Genomic DNA, 17,481 nt, shown 5'->3' with positions numbered 1-17,481 from the left:
GTATATACCCAAAGGAATGGAAATCATCATATCGAAGGGATACCTGCACTCCCATGTTTATTGCAGCTCTATTTACAGTAGGCAAGATATGGAACCAAACTAAACATCTATCAACAGATGACTGGATAGGGAAAATGTGGTATATATACACAATGGAATACTACTCAGCCATAGAAAAGAATGAAATTTTGCCATTTGCGGCAACATGGATGAGCTTGGAGAAAATGATGTTCAGTGAGATAAAATAGGCACAGAAAGAGAAATACTGCATGTCCTCACCCCTAAGTGGGAACTAAGAAACAATGAAAGAAAGAAAGACTATAATAAAACATTGAACTTTCAGGAGAGAACAGACCTACTAGAGGTGGGAAATGGGGAGGGGGTGTTGGGATAGGAAGTAATTGGGTAAGGGACACAAAAATAATTATGATTTGTAATGATGAATATGCTAATAATATTGATTTGATTATCACATACCGTACACAAATACTAATAGTCAACTCTGTACCCCCATTAATATGTATAAATAAAATAAAATTTACATTAATAAGTAAAAATAAAAAAGGAAAATCAGGAAAACTAGTCTTACAGGCAAAGGTTGACTACAATTTTGGATTTGTTGCATTTAGAATGATAATAAGACTTCCAAGTGCAATAGACTTCTGGATATGTGATACTGAATGAAGGTGATCATTTGAAATTGTTGGAGTAGATGAGGTTCCTAAAGGATGAAATATGAAGACCAAAAAATATAATGTTAAGGACAGAACTTTGAAATCCTTAGTTAGGAAATGGAAGAGGAAAATAGAGCTAGGGAATAACAGAAATAACTTGTCAGAGGTAGACAATCAACAATGGGGCTTTCTGCAGGTGGAAAGTGCAGATAGCCTTGCCTTATTCCTAGAACTTACTTGTTCCTAAACTTAAGAGGGGAGAGGACAGTCGTTGATCATTAAGTATGATGTTAGGTGTAGGTTTTTTAATGGTGCCATTTCTAAGGTTGAGGAAGTACCCTTCTACCACTAGCTTACTGAGAGACTACCATGAATGAATGTTTTCAAAAATATTTTTGCATTTATTGAGATTATCATATAGTTTTTCTTTTTTAGACTTTTGATATGATAAATTGTACTGATTGATTTTCTAATGTTGAAACAACTCTGAGTGGTTGTGATATATAATCCTTTTTTATATATTGCTGGGTTCTATTTTCTAAGAAATATTTCTATTTTTAAGAAAATTTGCATGAGATTTTTCCATCAGAGATATTGATCTGTAATTTTTTTGTAATGTCATTGACTTTGGTATCAGGGTAATGCTGGTCAAAAAAATGAGTTGGGAAGTGATCTCTCCTCTTTTTTTCTCCTAGAAGTGTTTGGCAGGAACTGTTATCACCTATTCCTTAAATATTTGGTAAAATTTCAAGTGAAAGCATCTTGGCCTAGAATTTCTTTGTAGGAAGGTTTTTATCCATGAGTAGATTATAGGGCTATTCACACTATCTCTGTTTTCCTGCATGAGTTTTACTGCTTCATGTCTTTCCAGGACTTTGTTTCTCATGTAAATTATACAATTATTTTTGCATCGAGGCGTGCATAATATTATTAACTTTTTAATGTGTATAGGATCTATTGTGATGTTTCTCCGTTTAATTTACATCTTTTTTTATTTATCCCATCTGCTCTTTGTTTAATTTTTCTCTTTTCCTGCTTCCTTTCAGATTGAGTATTTTTTATAATTCCATAAAGAAAGTATTTTTTAGGATAGAAAGAATACAGAATAGGAGCTCTCCTGTATCATAAATGAAAATCTCTCAATAGAGTGAGGTGTGAGGTCATAGCTGAGAGTGGGGAAATGTTGGCATCTTGTATAGAGAGAGTTTAGAATATTTGTTTTAGAAAGACTCTTGGGAAAACAAGAGATTAGAATGTGGATTTCCAAGCATTAGTGAAGGCCCAGCTAAAATAAATAGGTAAATAATAATACTATTTGGATAGCTAAGGTATACTGCAATCAAATCTGAAGATATATCTCCTACACTGGCCTTAAAAATGGGAAAATGTGGGAAAATGTGAAAAAACTATAATTGAATTACAGTGATGGTTAGTTTTAATAAGATTCAACCATATTTTCCCTCACTAAAGTTGAAGATATCAACTTCTTTTAGACAGTCACATTTTTCCAGGAGTCCAGAACTTTGAAATAATTGGAAGCTGTCTTTTCTAAATATTAAACATTCAGTGGTTTACACAGGGAAGATGAGCCCAAGGGATCTTCCATGAGCTGAGTGAAGTTTCTCCCATTTTCTCATAGCTAAATTATCTGAAAAGCCAGAAAAAGGTGGAATAGCTGGAAGGAGTTGGTAGTGTTGAGTGGAAATAGAATGAGTGGAAAATTGGCAGGGCAGCTGGATATTTTCTGGAACTAATGGTTTTGGAAACATATTTGCAAGACCAGGATAATTATTCTACTCTTTGAACTGATTACAATTTGTACTGTATTCTTTTTGTTTGCACAAACTGTGATTGCTTGAATCATGTAGTGAAATATGAGTTCAGTATAAAGGCACAGTTAGTTAACCTAAATCCCTCTTTGTCCATAAACATTGTTAGTTCGTTTACATATTGAAAATCTGTGTGATGAAAAATGGGAAAATTACGGTATCATAGTATTTCATTTAAATTGCTTTTAGAATTACAATCTGGTTCTCAGAATAAATTTCTTGACAGACTCCAACTTCAGCAGTAGAAAAGTAACATTTTATGTGAAAAACTGATGTAGCTAGTTTCTGTAGACAGAAAAAAAATAAAAAATAGTTAACTGACCCATCCTATTCCAGCAGTCATCACTCCAGTGTAGGACAGTGAAGAAAAATGTAGACTGGGGTCAGACTGCCAGGGCTTGAGTACTGCCTTCACAGTTTACCAGCTGTTTACCCCTGGTTCAATTGCTCTTTGTGCTTCAGTGTCTCCATCTGAAAAATGAGAAAATAGTTTTATCTCATAAATTTCATATGGTGGTTAAAAATGTTAATACATGTAACATGCTTAAACAGAGCCTGGGACATAGAATGTACTCATAAGCTGTAGTTATTGCCACCACGGTGAAGAAAGGTTGGTTAGACTTTGTGCATTGCCAATAATTTGGGGTGTTAACGTATTAAAAAATATCTAGAGCAGGTGCTCTGGTTGTCAAATTTACACACACTTGATAATTACCTTAAGCAGGTACTAGGAATAAAAATGCAAAATGCCATCCATTTGAGTGTGACTTTTATAGACAGTTTAAGGTTTTTACTTGTAGATTGTTTTTTTTTTTTTTTTTTTTTTCCCGTGACTGGTAAGGGGATTGCAACCCTTGGTGTGGTGTTGCCCACACCGTGCTCAGCCAGTGAGCGCACCGGCCATTCCTATATAGGATCCGAACCGCGGCCTCAGCGCTCCCAGCGCCGCACTCTCCCGAGTGAGCCACAGGGTCGGCCCTGTAGATTGTATTTTATCTGTCAAGCATAGTCATTGATTCTTTAAATACAATTTTAATGTAAGTAAAAGTAATTATAATTATGTTTCAGCATGTATATTCCTAATCAACTATAATTTTTGAAAAATAAAATATCAGGTACTGAAATAACAGTATAATTAAAGCAAATTTTGTGCCTGTTATAAATGATGAAAATTAACAGCATGATTTTGATAACTCAGTACAGTAAGCTAGCAGTAAAAGACATAGGAAAATATGTTTTGGGAAAAACAAACTATATTGCAAAAGAGGGAAGGAGATTAGCACTGAGTGGGCACTAATCATGGTAGGCTCTCCCCACATCCCTCTATGAATGATTGCATGTATTTATTTTTAAAAGTCTACAAAATAGGTATATATTATCCCCACTTTACTAATGTTAAAACTAAAGCTCACAGTTTGACTTCAACACTTCTTCAAGGCTGTTTAAGGGTATAGCTGGGGTCAGATCCTCGTCATTTGATTTCAAAACCCATGATGTCTCTCTCTATTGTAGTTGTCTGCCTCTCAGAAGTGATATGTATACCATTGAACAAGCTTAGTACAAAATCATGGCTGACCCACAAAAACAAAACTTACCTACTTTTTCAATATCTTGTAATTTGGCTAGTTTCATTTCTTTGCGTAATTTTCCATTGCATTTCATTGTAGTAAGCATGTGCCATTAAAGCTCACATTGAAACAACCAATAGCCCCCCATGGGTCTCTTTGCTTTTGTGAATGGTGAAGGTAAGTTCAACCAGGTTTAATAGTGGAAAGAATGTTAACCTTGGGACTGGTTCTGGCTTTGCTGATAAGTAGTTATTTTACTTTGGAGTAAGACATTTCACAGAGCTGAAATCCCTCTTCTCATTTGTGCGATGAAGGAAAAGGACTCAATGATCTTGAATGGTCATTCATTCTATCTCTTTTGATGTTCTATGATATTATCACTTTGTTCTGCCTTTTCCTGAAGGGCCAGAAGTTCAAATATGGACCAGTTTCCTGGGTAACTGATTCCCTACTTGGAATACTCCAACCGTTTGGAAATTCCAAGCATCGATAAAATGACTCTAAGATACAGGATTTTGTAATAAGCAAACCCAGAATTGGTTTTTTAAGTTTCTATAAATTTTCTTAAATTCTTTTTATTCTGTGCTTAGAATATCCTGATTTTTCTTTTCCATATTTTCCACAGGACTATTTTACAAATGCAAATAGAGAGTTGAAAAAAGATGCTCAGCAAGATTACCACCTAGAATACGCCATGGAAAATAGTACACACACAATAATCGAATTTACCAGAGAACTGCATACATGTGACATAAATGACAAGACTATAACGGTAAGGAGTCTATGAGTGAAGGTATGCATGAATACATTGTATATTTACACTGTGCAACACTACAGAATAAAAGGAACAAGTATTTAAAAATAATCATTGACAATAAAGTCACATAGTCTTTTTTGGAATATTTAAAAAATCTCTTTAGAAGCCCCCCCCCCCCAAAAAATCTAAGATTATAAATTTCAATAAAGACAATTTTTGTGTGAAATTAAAATTTTGAAGAGCTCTTTAAAATTTATAAGATTTTACCTATGAATGGATTTTAGCTTCTTCTCTATAAAGTTTGAAAGTAGACAACAGATAAACATTGGAAGAAATCTATTACACAAGAGAATATTAGGATATAATTCATTTGATTAATAACAGATTCATCTTTGTAAATTTCTAAAAAATCAAGATGAATAGTGGCTGATTATAATTGCCTATTGACATATGATACAAGATTACTTATTTTCAGACTTCACGCAAAAATTAATACTTCATGCATATGTAAACTAAATATTTAGAGGCTATATAATTCATGTGTTACTTTGGAAATGTCCATGAATTGCTTGGAACGATTTTATTTAATATAGAACAATATAATTATCTTTTATATTTTATGTAAATCAAAGCTTTAAAAATGAGAATGTAAAAAATCTGAAGCAGTCCTAACATTTAGCATAAAGAGTAAAGAGGAAGAAAAAAACACATGCAAAGACATGGATCACTTCTTATATAATATGCAGTGCAATTATGCTTTAATTGGAATGATAATTATGGTCATTTGACTTATTAAGATAGAATAGAGCAAAAAGAACATTTAAAATAAATAGCTTTTGCTTATTATTGTTTATTTTCAAAGTTCTTATTATAAAGTTCTGGCAAAAACACTTTTATCTGTGGAGGATTTATATCCCAGCAAACGTTCCCTGCCCCACAACCCTTTAGGCAATCTCTCTGGTTGCTCAGTGGGAGCCAGTTTCATTTCATAGTACTTTCCCTACTTGGGGTACCCCACTCCCTTGGAAATTCCTAGGATTCATAAAATGACTATAGATCGTAACAAGAATACAGCTGACCCTTGAACAACACGAGGGGATAGGGGCACTGACTTTCTCCACAGCTGAAAATCCTTGTATAACTTTTGACTCTCCCAAAACTTAAGTAGTAATAGCCTACTTTGACTGGAAGCTTTATTGATAATATAAACAGTCAACCATTTCTGTATTTGTATTATCTTTCAATTCTTTTTTTTCCACGAACTTTTTGAAGTACCCTCATATTAATACTGTATTCTTCAATAAAGTGACCTAGAGAAAAGAAAATGTTATTAAGAAAATTGTAAGGAAGAGAAAATACATTTACAGTACTGTACTGTGTTTATCGATACTATAAGTTTTCTTATTGAAGAAAATCCACCTGTAAGTGGACTTCTGCACTTCAGACTTGTGTTGTCCAAGGATCAACTATATTTGCTTGGTAACTACTAGTTGCTAATTTAAAGTTTTGGTATGACAATGATTTATTGTTGTCAAATTCGTTAAAGCATTATTACTAAATTAATTGTCCTTCGCTCCATTTTGGAGCACATAATCTTGAGTGCTGAGACAGACGATTCCTTCCAAAAGGTACCTGGTCTTTTTGGATCCTTAAAGACTTAATCAAATTTACACAATTCATGTTAGAGACCATGTTGAGAACTCCAAATTTCATTATTCTCTTTTCTTCACTTCTGTATCTCGCTTTAAATAGAGTTCATTAAGCTCAACTCAGTGGTAAGGAAAGTGCTCTCATGAGACATAATCATGCCCATGTCTGATCACCAGGACAGCACTGTGAGAGTGATCTGGGCCTACCACCATGAAGATGTGGGAGAAGCCGGTCCCAAGTACCATGACTCCAATCGGGGAACCAAGAGTCTCCGGTTATTGAATCCTGAGAAAACCAATGTGTTGTCTACAGCCTTACCATACTTTGACCTGGTAAATCGGGACGTAAGTGTTTTTAGGCTTTATGATTGTAGGGATGGGTTTATTGAAAGTGTACAAGAAAGTTTTTTCTTACATTATTGTATTTAATAACATGTCAAGAGAATGTGACTGTGTCTTGCTCCCATTTTTATTAAGACAGGTCCCCATCCCAAAAAAAGGTACAACATATTGGTGCCAAATGTTTAAGATTCCTGTGTTCCGGGAGAAGCATCATGTGATAAAGGTACGTGACTCACTCACAGACTAAACTTACTTTATATGAATAAAGGAAGAAACTGATGTCCTTAAAAACAGTAAAAAAAAAGGTAGAAATGATTTTTAATTGTATGAAAGTTACTTAAGAAAAAACTGACTTTATCCTACAGACTATTTTAAAAGTCTGGAAGCTTGAATTGTGGCTAGTATTTTGGTTATATCCTAATATTACATGTCAAAGATAAAAGTTTTGGGATACAATTGAATACCTCTAGTTATTTCTTTAGGTAACACTTCTACAACTGGAGTTTCTGGAATTGCAATTAATTTATTCTTAAAGTTTTTTTATGAAAAAGATTTTTTTTATTGAAACGATTGATTATACATATTTATGGAGTACAGAATTGACTATCAGTATTTGTGTACAGTATGGAATTGCAATTTTAAATAATGTATTTATATATTAATAAATTATATCCAGGAAGGTTACATTTCCCACCAATAATGTTTGAGGATATCTGCTTCATTGGAAATATTGGATATTGTCATTCAAAATCATTGTTACAGTATTTTTTTGAAAATAGAAAAAGAAAGAATATTAGTGAATTTCTACAGAATTAAATAATACAGAATTGCGTAATAAATAAGCCCAATTTGCCTGTGGCACACAATTCCTTTCCACCCACCTGGGATGGCCTCCCAAAACTTTTGCATCTAATTAGCGAATGAACAAGTATTTAAAAAGTTACAGGTCCATGGCTCTGTGCTAGTAATTATTAGCAGTTCCAAGGGCTGAAGATGTGATCTACATTCTCAAAGAACTTACTGTGAGATTGTTAGAGACATGGCCAAGACACAAGAAAGAATAAGGTAGAATTAAATGGTGCATGTGAAATACTGAAAACATTCAGAAGACCAGACATTGCTGCCTTTCTCTTAGCCCTCAGACTATGTAATGAAGCAGGGTGGATGTGAGAAAGGTGCAAATTTCTAGACTCTGGAATCTAGAGGGAAATGCGTGGGTTTGAAGCACAGGTCCACCCTTTAATTAACTGTGTGCCTTCAGGTAAATCACTCTGGGGTAATGCTGTAGCCTTTGGTTTCCTCATCTGTAAAAGGAGGACATAGTACTTTCCCTACCAACCACAAAGCATTTTAGCAGAGACGGAAAACACTGAGGACATTCTATAAAGTGACTTAAATTTGTTAATTTCTAATATATTTGTCCAGTTACACAGATCTGCTTTTTGTTTACAAAATGATTCAAAACTTCATAGAGAGGCAAAAGGGGTGGGTTGAGGGAATGTTTATTGAGTTAATGTGTAGTCCTAAATATTTATAGGATATTTTTGCAAACAGAGGACTTACCAACAATATAACTACAGATGAATCAGTTACTTCTGTGTAATACGTTAGTTTCTACTTTGTGCATATGAAAAGGGAATGAAAATTCTAATCATGTATACCTAATACAGTGCCTAACTCCTTCCTCATACCGGTGAAAAGTCTTTCTCAGACAAAAAGAATGTTATATTTATATATACGTATTGTGTGTAATATATTACTGTGTGTTATTTGCAGCAAATTTAATTGGGACCTGGATTAATGGACAAGAAATGGGTTCAGAAATGAAAAGAAATGCTTCACAAAATAGTTTCTTTATTATTTTTTCAGAAAAAAATAATTGATAGAGTGTAAAGTCCTTAACCACTTATATTAATGCATTTCTGTTATTGTTATTATTAATGCTAATAATAGAATTGAATGAAATAAAAATAATTGTCTACATTTAGGGGGGGTAGTATATGTTCCAACCTTCTGTGTAGGATATTTGCTTGGTACTTTATCTGAGAATTGTTAGCTAGCTTTTCTATCACAAGCATAGCATAGTAATACTCAGATAAGTGGGCATAGAATTAAGTACCTCTGGGACTATATTGCTGTCCTCACTAGGCATTTGTATCAAGAGGGACCTTGGTGACATGAAGAGCTTTGGGAGCTTTTCTCCTAACATGTAGAGGTCTACCAGACAACAAAAGTCCTTTACCTTGAGCAACAGGGGATTTGAGGGAGAGACCACAAGTCAGAGAAGAGTTCTCATGCAAACTTTTGTTGTTGCAGGGGACAGAGATTTGGTGCCAACAATTTAAATTTCTGTTATTATTGAAGAATAACACTTACAGGATAGATTCCTGATCTTGTTAAACCCTAAAACATTTTAAAGTTTACTAAGTATTATGAAACATATTCCTTGAAAATGAACTCAAACAGGATAATGTACCAAAAAGGAAAAAAAAAAAAAGCTCTACTGAAAAAAATAAATTTTAAATATTTAGGTTATATAAAATATTTTGAGGCAGTCTTTCAAAAGTAGTTTTAATTTGCAACTTATTCCCAGTTATAATAAAATTTTAATACATTTTTGAAGTAGAATTCATAGATCTAGGACTTGTCTTAAGAAATGACCTAATTTCCATTCTCTTTTCCATAGCAGAGATGATTTCTAATAATTTACAAAAAGTATATATTGTTTTCATAGAATCAAAGACTACTGTTTGAAAAGCCATCTGATTAAGGGCTTCTTCTTATTCCTTATTTTATGTCCCATAAATCACTGTATCAAAAAGCCTCAGTTCTTCTCAGATACAAACAAAAAGTACTTCCATAGAAAAGAGAAAATTGCTTTCATATTGTATTATGAGGTGTGTCATTTGCAGTGAGTTTTAAGAATATTGATTACAGTAGTATTGTGAAGAATCAGTTTCACTGTCTGGACTCTAATTCAAACAAAAAAATAATTCATATTTGAAGTCTAAATGTTGATAGTACACCTTTTTGTAGTTGTAATAACTGTGAAACTAAGCAGATAAAATATATCTGTGGTTTGATCATATAATATATTTAATGGGAATGACTAAATTCAAAAATATTAATTATATTTTTTATTTAAAGTTTAATCATGTAAAAATTGTTTACTAGTAAAATTATAAAATAATAAAGTAAATTTCTTAAATTACTAAAGTTATAAAATAACAAACATAATTTCATCTACAGGAAGGATGATTTTAATAAAAATTATTGGTGGTTCCAGTTCTCTTTAATTCCAATTTATTAATTTGTATTTTGATTCTTTTTTTAACTTTTTTTTTTTTAAGTTATGAATATTCACGGATACAGAACAAATTGTCACCACTTGTGCCTAAGATGTGATAGCCAGATCCATACTGGCAGCATGTCTGTTACCATAAATTGTGATTATACCCCCGGTCTCCCACCCAGTTATCCCCCCAATTATCCCTGACCTCCCTCCCCATCCCCCTTTCCCCCACTCCATTTTGCATCCCTAGGTATACTCTCTCCTTCTGCAAGTCCAGTGCACCACTGTGGTCTTTCTTTCCTTCCTTCTTTCTCTCTTAGCTCCCACTCATGAGTGAGCACATGTGGTATTTATCCCTCTGTGCTTTGCTTATTTCACTCAACATAAGTTTCTCCAAGCTCATCCATGGTGTTGCAAATGGGAGAATTTCCTTCCTTTTTATGGCAGAGTAGTACTCCATGATGTATATATACAGCATTTTCCTTATCCAGTCGTCCATCAATGGACATTTAATTTAGTTCTGTATCTTGGCTCTTGTGAACAGAGCTGTGATGAACATGGGAGTGCAGGTATCCCTTCAACATGATGATTTCCATTCCTCTGGGTATATACCCAGAAGTGGGATTGCTGGATTGTATGGAAGATCTATCTGTAGTTGTTTAAGAAACCTCCATACTGTTCTCCATAGTGGTTGTACTTATTTACAGTCCCACCATCAGTGTAGGAGTGTTCCTGTCTCTCCACATCCTTACCAGCATTTGTTATTCTCTGTCTTTTTGATTATAGCCAGTCTAACTGAGTGGCTATAATGACACCTTAGTGAGATGACACCTTAGTGTGGTTTTAATTTGCGTTTCCCTGATGACTAGTGATGTTGAGCACTTTTTCATGTACCTGTGGCCATTTGTATATCTTCCTTTGAAAAAATGTCTATTCAGCTCCTTTGTCCATTTTTTAATTGGGTTATTTGTTTTTTTACTGTGTAATTGTTTGAGTTCCTTGTATATTATGGGTATTAATCCCTTGTTGGATGAATAGTTAGCAAAAATTTTCTCCCACTCTGTAGGTTGTCATTTTACTCTGTTTATTGTTTCCTTTGCTGTGCAGAAGCTTTTTAGTTTGATATAGTTCCATTTGTTTATTTTTTCTTTTGTTGCTCATGCTTTCAGGCTCATGTTCACAAAGTCTGTGCCCAGACCTAGTTCCCGAAGTGTTTCACCTATATTTTCCCTTAGGAATTTTACAGTTTCAGGTCTTATACTTAAGTCCTTAATCCATTTTGAGTTGATTTTAGTATATGGTGAGAGGTGCATGTCTAGTTTCATTCTTCTGCATATGGATATCCAATTTTCCCAGCACCACTTATTGAAGAGGTGGTCTTTTCCCCAATGTATGTTTTTGTTCCCTTTGTCAAATATCAGATGGCTATAAGGCTGAGGAGTGATTTCTGGGTTCTCTATTCTGCTCCACTGGTCTGAGTGTCTATTTCTATGCCAGTACCATGCCATTTTGTTACTATACCTTTGTAGTATAATTTGAAGTCAGGTAGTGTTATGCCTACAGCTTTATTTATTTATTTTTTTTGCTCAGGATTGATTTGGCTATTTGGGGTCTTTTGTTGTTCCACATGAATGTTGAGATTGTTTTTTCCATTTCTGTGATGAATATCATTGGAATTTTGATGGGGATTGCATTGAATCTGTAGATTGCTTTGGGTAGTATAGACATTTTCACAATGTTAATTCTTCTAATCCAAGAGCATGGAATGCCTTTCCATCTTTTTGTATCTTCTTTAATTTCTTTCAATAGTGGTTTGTAGTGCTCATTGTAAAGATCTTTCACCTCCGTGGTTAAATTGATTCCTAGGTTTTTTTTTTTTTTTATGATTGTTGTAAAGAAATAAAGAGCATCCAGATTGGAAAAGATGAAGTCTAACTATCCCTATTTGCAGATGACATGATACTATATACAGAAAAACCTAAAGACTCAATCAAAAAACTCCTAGAGCTGGTTAATAACTTCAGTAATGTTGCAGGGTACAAAATAAATGCCCCCAAATCAGTTGCATTTATATTCTCCAATAATGTATTTTGATTCTTGAAAAAAGATTTAAAATTGTGACTTGAAAATGTACTTACTGTCAAATGACAGCATGTCACACTTGCAGGTAGATATGGAAATTGTAGAAAATAATATTCTTGGTAATTTATATTAAAACCACACTTCTGGGCTGAGATCTCTGTGTCTCACACTTGAGACCCACTTTCCAACCTATCTCTCCATATTTCAGCATGACCCTCTTTAAGCTTTGCCATAGGTGTCACTTTACCTTAAATTCAAAAATTTTCAGTGGTGATTCTTTCTACTTTCTTTAGTCAATAGTAATGTCCTTATTGTGATTAATAGTAATGAATGTTTAGATATACTCTGCTAGAAGCTTGGGTTGTCAGTTGGTTTATCACACTGCTTCTTTTGAGGGGCTTTTATTATTAGGGAATTCTCAAAGATAAACTATACTCCTAATTCATCTGTTTAAGCATGATGTGTCTTACTCAACTTCATAAATGCTTATTGATAGCCTATTATGTTAAAAGGGGAAAAAGGAAAAACAGGCAGAATCATCATCCCCTAGTCCTCTCCCCTTAAAGGACCAACTTCCTAGTAGGGATGTAGTAAGCCTCATGATATTGCAGGTGGTTTCTGCGATTGGATGGATGGCCTAGGTTTTAATCTCTTTTTTCTCTTTATTTCATGTAACCAGGAGAAAGTTGTTAGCCACCCACAGCTCGGTTTTCTCATTTAAATGGGAATGGTACCTTCCTTGTGGAGTTGTTTAGACTAAGGATTAAATAGGAGGTTTTTGTTTGTTTTGTTTTAAGTAAGCACAGTGTCTAACACTTAGAAAACTCTTAATAAACCCAAATATTATCAGGCAATTTATCTTCAGCATTGCTCTCTGAATGATTTTTTATTAAAAAGTATTATTTAGTGAGGAGACCCAGAAAATGACAGAGCGTCATGCTAAAAGTTTGACTACTGTGAATTCTAAGAAAAGATTACTCTTACTGGTTGTGTGACCTCAGGCAGATTATTTACCTCTCTGTGCCAGTTTCCTCACCTGAAAATTGGGGAGAATAATAGTTTTTACCTAACAGGGTTGTTATGACTATTCAGTGAGTCAAATAAGTTTAATATTTGCAAAGTATTTAGAACAATGCCTGGCACATAGTGTCTATTAAATAAAGTAAATAGAGTAAATAAAATTATGTAGATCACTAGCAATGCACAATTGCTAATCTATTGATTATCTTGTTAAGTTTCTGGATTACTGAAGGATCCCCAACCAACCAACCCATCCTAGACAATCAGGGTTCCAAATAAAGCCTAGATTGTTGACCATTTCATTTAGGGAGGTCATCCTGAAAGCTTTCTGCTTAGGAGAAATGTGGAGTTGAGGCAAACAAAACACTATCATCTTTGTCTTCATTATCAATAGATGAAGGAAGGGAAATGCAATGCTTTATTGACACTGAACACACATTTTTCTTTCCATGAAATTGCATGTTGCTGTTCTCTTTTATTGGTGGCATTCATAAATCTCAATAATTTAATTTGAGGAATGTTTCCTAGAACAAGAAAATCTAAGAATAATTGACATTGAATAGCCATGGAATGCCCTCGATGCCAGAGTACTGTAGAGCTATGAAATATTTACTCAAAAATTGATTTTCCTGTACTAGGCACATAATATGAACATTTGGCTGTTTATACCATGTTAGATGGACATTGCTGGTCAATTTCCCTCTTGTGTTCACTCCTTTTACTGAACAAAAGGGCACCGTCAAATGGGGAACTTTATCATTAATACATTCCTGAAATGTCAAGTGTGATAGAGGTTTCCCTTTGTAAAAATGCATAAGCTTTCTGTATTAAATTTCGTAAATTGTGGGAATTTGAACATGCTGTGTGAAACTACATGATTTTATAACTATTAGAATTAGCTCTTCTCTGACAGTATATCTCCCTCCTTTCTTTTTTTTCTGAAATGATATTTCAAAATACATTTTAATTGATGCGTTTTTCCCCCAGCTGGAAATAGCATTTTGGTGTGTTATCAGGTTGCCTTTCCACAGACTCCACACTGCGGTTCTCATTGTTTCTTCATGTGTTCACCTTCCATTTCACTTTATCATGTGGAAGACCAGTAGGTGTTTGCTGTGGCTGTGTTTTCACCCATATCCATTCCAATTCTGTAGAATGTTTTTTTGCTCACTGGTGTTTCTCTTTTATCCGTTATTAATTTGACCATATTTCCTAAAGGCAAATATTTGGATCTTTAGATATATCTATTTAGCATGTTAAAACAAATTAACTTTCACAATATGAAAATACTTTCCACTCCTTTAAAATATTTTGCAACACTACTTAGTTATTAAATTTTTAATACCGAGGGATTACCATTACACCTGTGGGTTTCATCATCAGTTGACAAAATTGGTGATTCTTGATCTTCTAGAAAAAGTTTTGTTATGAAATAAAAAAACATCCCTTTCTTTGGGGTTTTTTGGTGCAAAGTTTACAAATGCCAAATAATCTTATCCTTTATATCCAACTATATCTGAAATTTTATATATCTTTCATCTACTAGAAGAGATGAAAATACTTGGGCATTTATTGTATCTGAAACTATAACTTTGGACAGAAAAAACGTTGGACACTGCTCCTAACAGTAATGATTTGACTCAAATTAGTGTATTTTAAAGATTGACTAGATCGCTCAATGTTGTAAAGTTTATTCTAGATCCTCTTGGCTTACGTCTACTTCACAGAAGCACTGGAGATGGCCTAGCTACACGGGTGTTCTTAATAGTCACTTGAGAGTGCAAGGTAATTGAATTCACTTTGAAAGGACGTCTTTTCATGGAAGTGATTTATTGCTGGCTCTGTCACTAATTAACTTTCTGACCTTAGAGAAAGTACTAAACCTCGCCTGGTCCTCACATTCCTTGTCTGTAAGATAAAGGGATTGGACCAGATGTTCTCAATTGGCTCTTTCTACTTCTAAATATCTATGACTTGAGGAAACAGAAAGTGGGGTCTGTGCTGAGGTTTGGATGCCCTGTGGCCTGTGAGTTCCCGACATGCTTGCTTCTCACAGTCCCTGGGCATGCCAGGGTGAAAATGCTTAGGACCCCACTGCCTCCCTTGAAGTTCAAAGGCTGCCTTCTCTAGTACCTCGGGCATGGGCTCTCTTAGCATATATCAGGAGGCTTTTCTAGAGCTTGCCAAAATGTGCCAGAATCCCCAGGAAAATCCAGAATGTTTAGAGGTGTCTGTGGCTGCTTGGTCTGTTAACAAAAATACCTGATTTTTTTTTAAAGAGGCTCATAGGCTTTCTTATCACTGGGCTATAAACCACTCACTTTTTTTGTGTGTTTTTCGTGACCGGAACTGGGCTATAAACCACTCACGTTTTTTTTGTCTTTTTTGTGACCGGCCCTCAGCCAGTGAGCGCACCGGCCATTCCTATATAGGATCCGAACCTGTGGCAGGAGCGTCGCCGCGCTCCCAGCGCCGCACTCTCCGAGTGCGCCACGGGCTCGGCCCAAACCACTCACTTTTTAATCTTTAAATTCTCATCCACTCAACTGAGCCTGTTATGATATTATTTAATGACTATTAAGCTTCTATAACAACTGCTTATAGACACAAAAAGACAATGAAAATTGCAAGCATTCACATCAAATCAAACTATGAAACCACCAATCTTTACAGTGTTTATATTATCTGTGGCATAGTCTATGGGGTTGGACCACATGATTGAAATCTTGGCGTGGTCCACATCCTAGCGGTGTGGGATCTAGGGCAAGCCATTTAGCTTCTTTGAATCTTGGGTTTCCATCTGTAAATAGAGTTAATAACAGATGGTATTTTCCTCAAATGTTAGCTGTCATAAAATGAGATAATATCTGTAGAGTGTTCATGTGTTTGTCATATATTAGATAGCTCAATAAGTACTAGCTATATTCCCAATTTACTTTGGTTTTGGGATACTTGTTAAATTGTGGAAATAATGTCCTTTTAAAATAAGGATAAAAATTAAGAGCACCGAGGTGAGCAAGGCTTTACTGAGATGGGTTGGTGCAATGCGCAGGAATGGGCTCTGGAGACAGGTGGCATTTGTATTCTAACAGTGTTTTTCATTAGCTCCATGACCCTGGGCAACCTAAACTCTTCCAGAGCTTGAATCTTCATTTGCAAAGTAGGAAAAATAATTTTCAGTGAAGATTAAATAAATACAAGTAAAAACACCTGTTGCATAATAGGCTCGTAATAGCTTGTTTTCTTCCCTGGAAGGGGATTATGGAGATGGAAGACTAGAACTTCATCTAGTATTTTCTCATACTTAGAGTCGGGGCTGCACTAAAACCATGGTAGGCACTAAGTTTCTACTTTATTTTGAAGAAAAGATTCCCTGGGAATTAGATTTCATAGTTTGCTTCCATTATTCTAAACCAAGTGAAATTCAAGCTAGTTTTCTCCTGTTCTTGTCTAAGTAAGGATAAAAACCACCTGGTGACTATCCTCTGGGAAATATTCTTTCACATTCTTAGGTCACCCGTTAGCTTTCCATTCTATGGCCTTAAGTAATGTCATTTTTAACAGACATAAAAAGATACTTATTTTTCTTAGTTTTTCTTCTACCACTCAACTCTACCCCCAATCTAGTATATCTTTTTCAAGTAGTCCAAGAGGTTAGATGACAAAATTGAAAGGCACTAGCCTATTTATTGGTAATCATTGGCTACAAGAATTGGTAAATAATTTAATTAACAGCACTTTAATTGAAAGAATATTAAGACATTTATGTTGAATTCTAGATGTTGATTGTACAATAGGATTAAGAGGTATGGTACCATTAAGACATGAATGACTTTTACTTACATACAGGAAGCATATAGCTAAAATATTTACCTATTTTTTACTGTTTTCCCTATTTTTAAATATATTTTCTCATTAGATTTTCACAGGCTTCCATGAGGTACGTTGAAGCACCACCACTTTCCAGATGAGCCCACGGAGGCATAGCAAGCTTTAGAAACTTGCTCAACATTATACAAATTATGTGAATCAGGGCCAAGACTGGAATACAGATATTACTAGCAAAACTAATGGACTTTCTCTCTATAGTTTTACTAGCATAGGCCTTATGATTTTTTCAAAATGTATATGTTACAATGAAAAATAATTTGTGCAAGAGATATATGATATCCAGCTACGAGTCTTTGAGTAAACCTCTGAGAGCCCAGGTCACTTTTTTTTTTGACAGCTTTATTGAGGTATAAATTGATGTAAAAAACCTGTACATA

At 34.5% G+C, this 17,481-nt stretch overlaps 1 protein-coding gene across 1 annotated transcript in view; it reads left to right on the top strand.

The window, feature by feature from the left end:
- MOXD1 (monooxygenase DBH like 1) overlaps window positions 1-17,481 on the top strand; it is a 95,761-nt gene that overhangs the window by 18,571 nt on the left and 59,709 nt on the right. Inside the window, exons 2-4 of the mRNA XM_063098113.1 lie at window positions 4,697-4,843; window positions 6,655-6,822; window positions 6,959-7,042. Of these exons, the coding sequence (XP_062954183.1) occupies window positions 4,697-4,843; window positions 6,655-6,822; window positions 6,959-7,042 (399 nt within the window). The remainder of the gene's footprint in view (window positions 1-4,696; window positions 4,844-6,654; window positions 6,823-6,958; window positions 7,043-17,481) is intronic.

The sequence above is a fragment of the Cynocephalus volans genome, chromosome 5 (genome assembly GCF_027409185.1).
Source record: "Cynocephalus volans isolate mCynVol1 chromosome 5, mCynVol1.pri, whole genome shotgun sequence".
Lineage (NCBI taxonomy): Eukaryota > Metazoa > Chordata > Mammalia > Dermoptera > Cynocephalidae > Cynocephalus > Cynocephalus volans.
The sequence above is the reverse complement of the archived record's forward strand: the minus strand, read 5'-3'. Positions and strand labels throughout refer to the sequence as shown.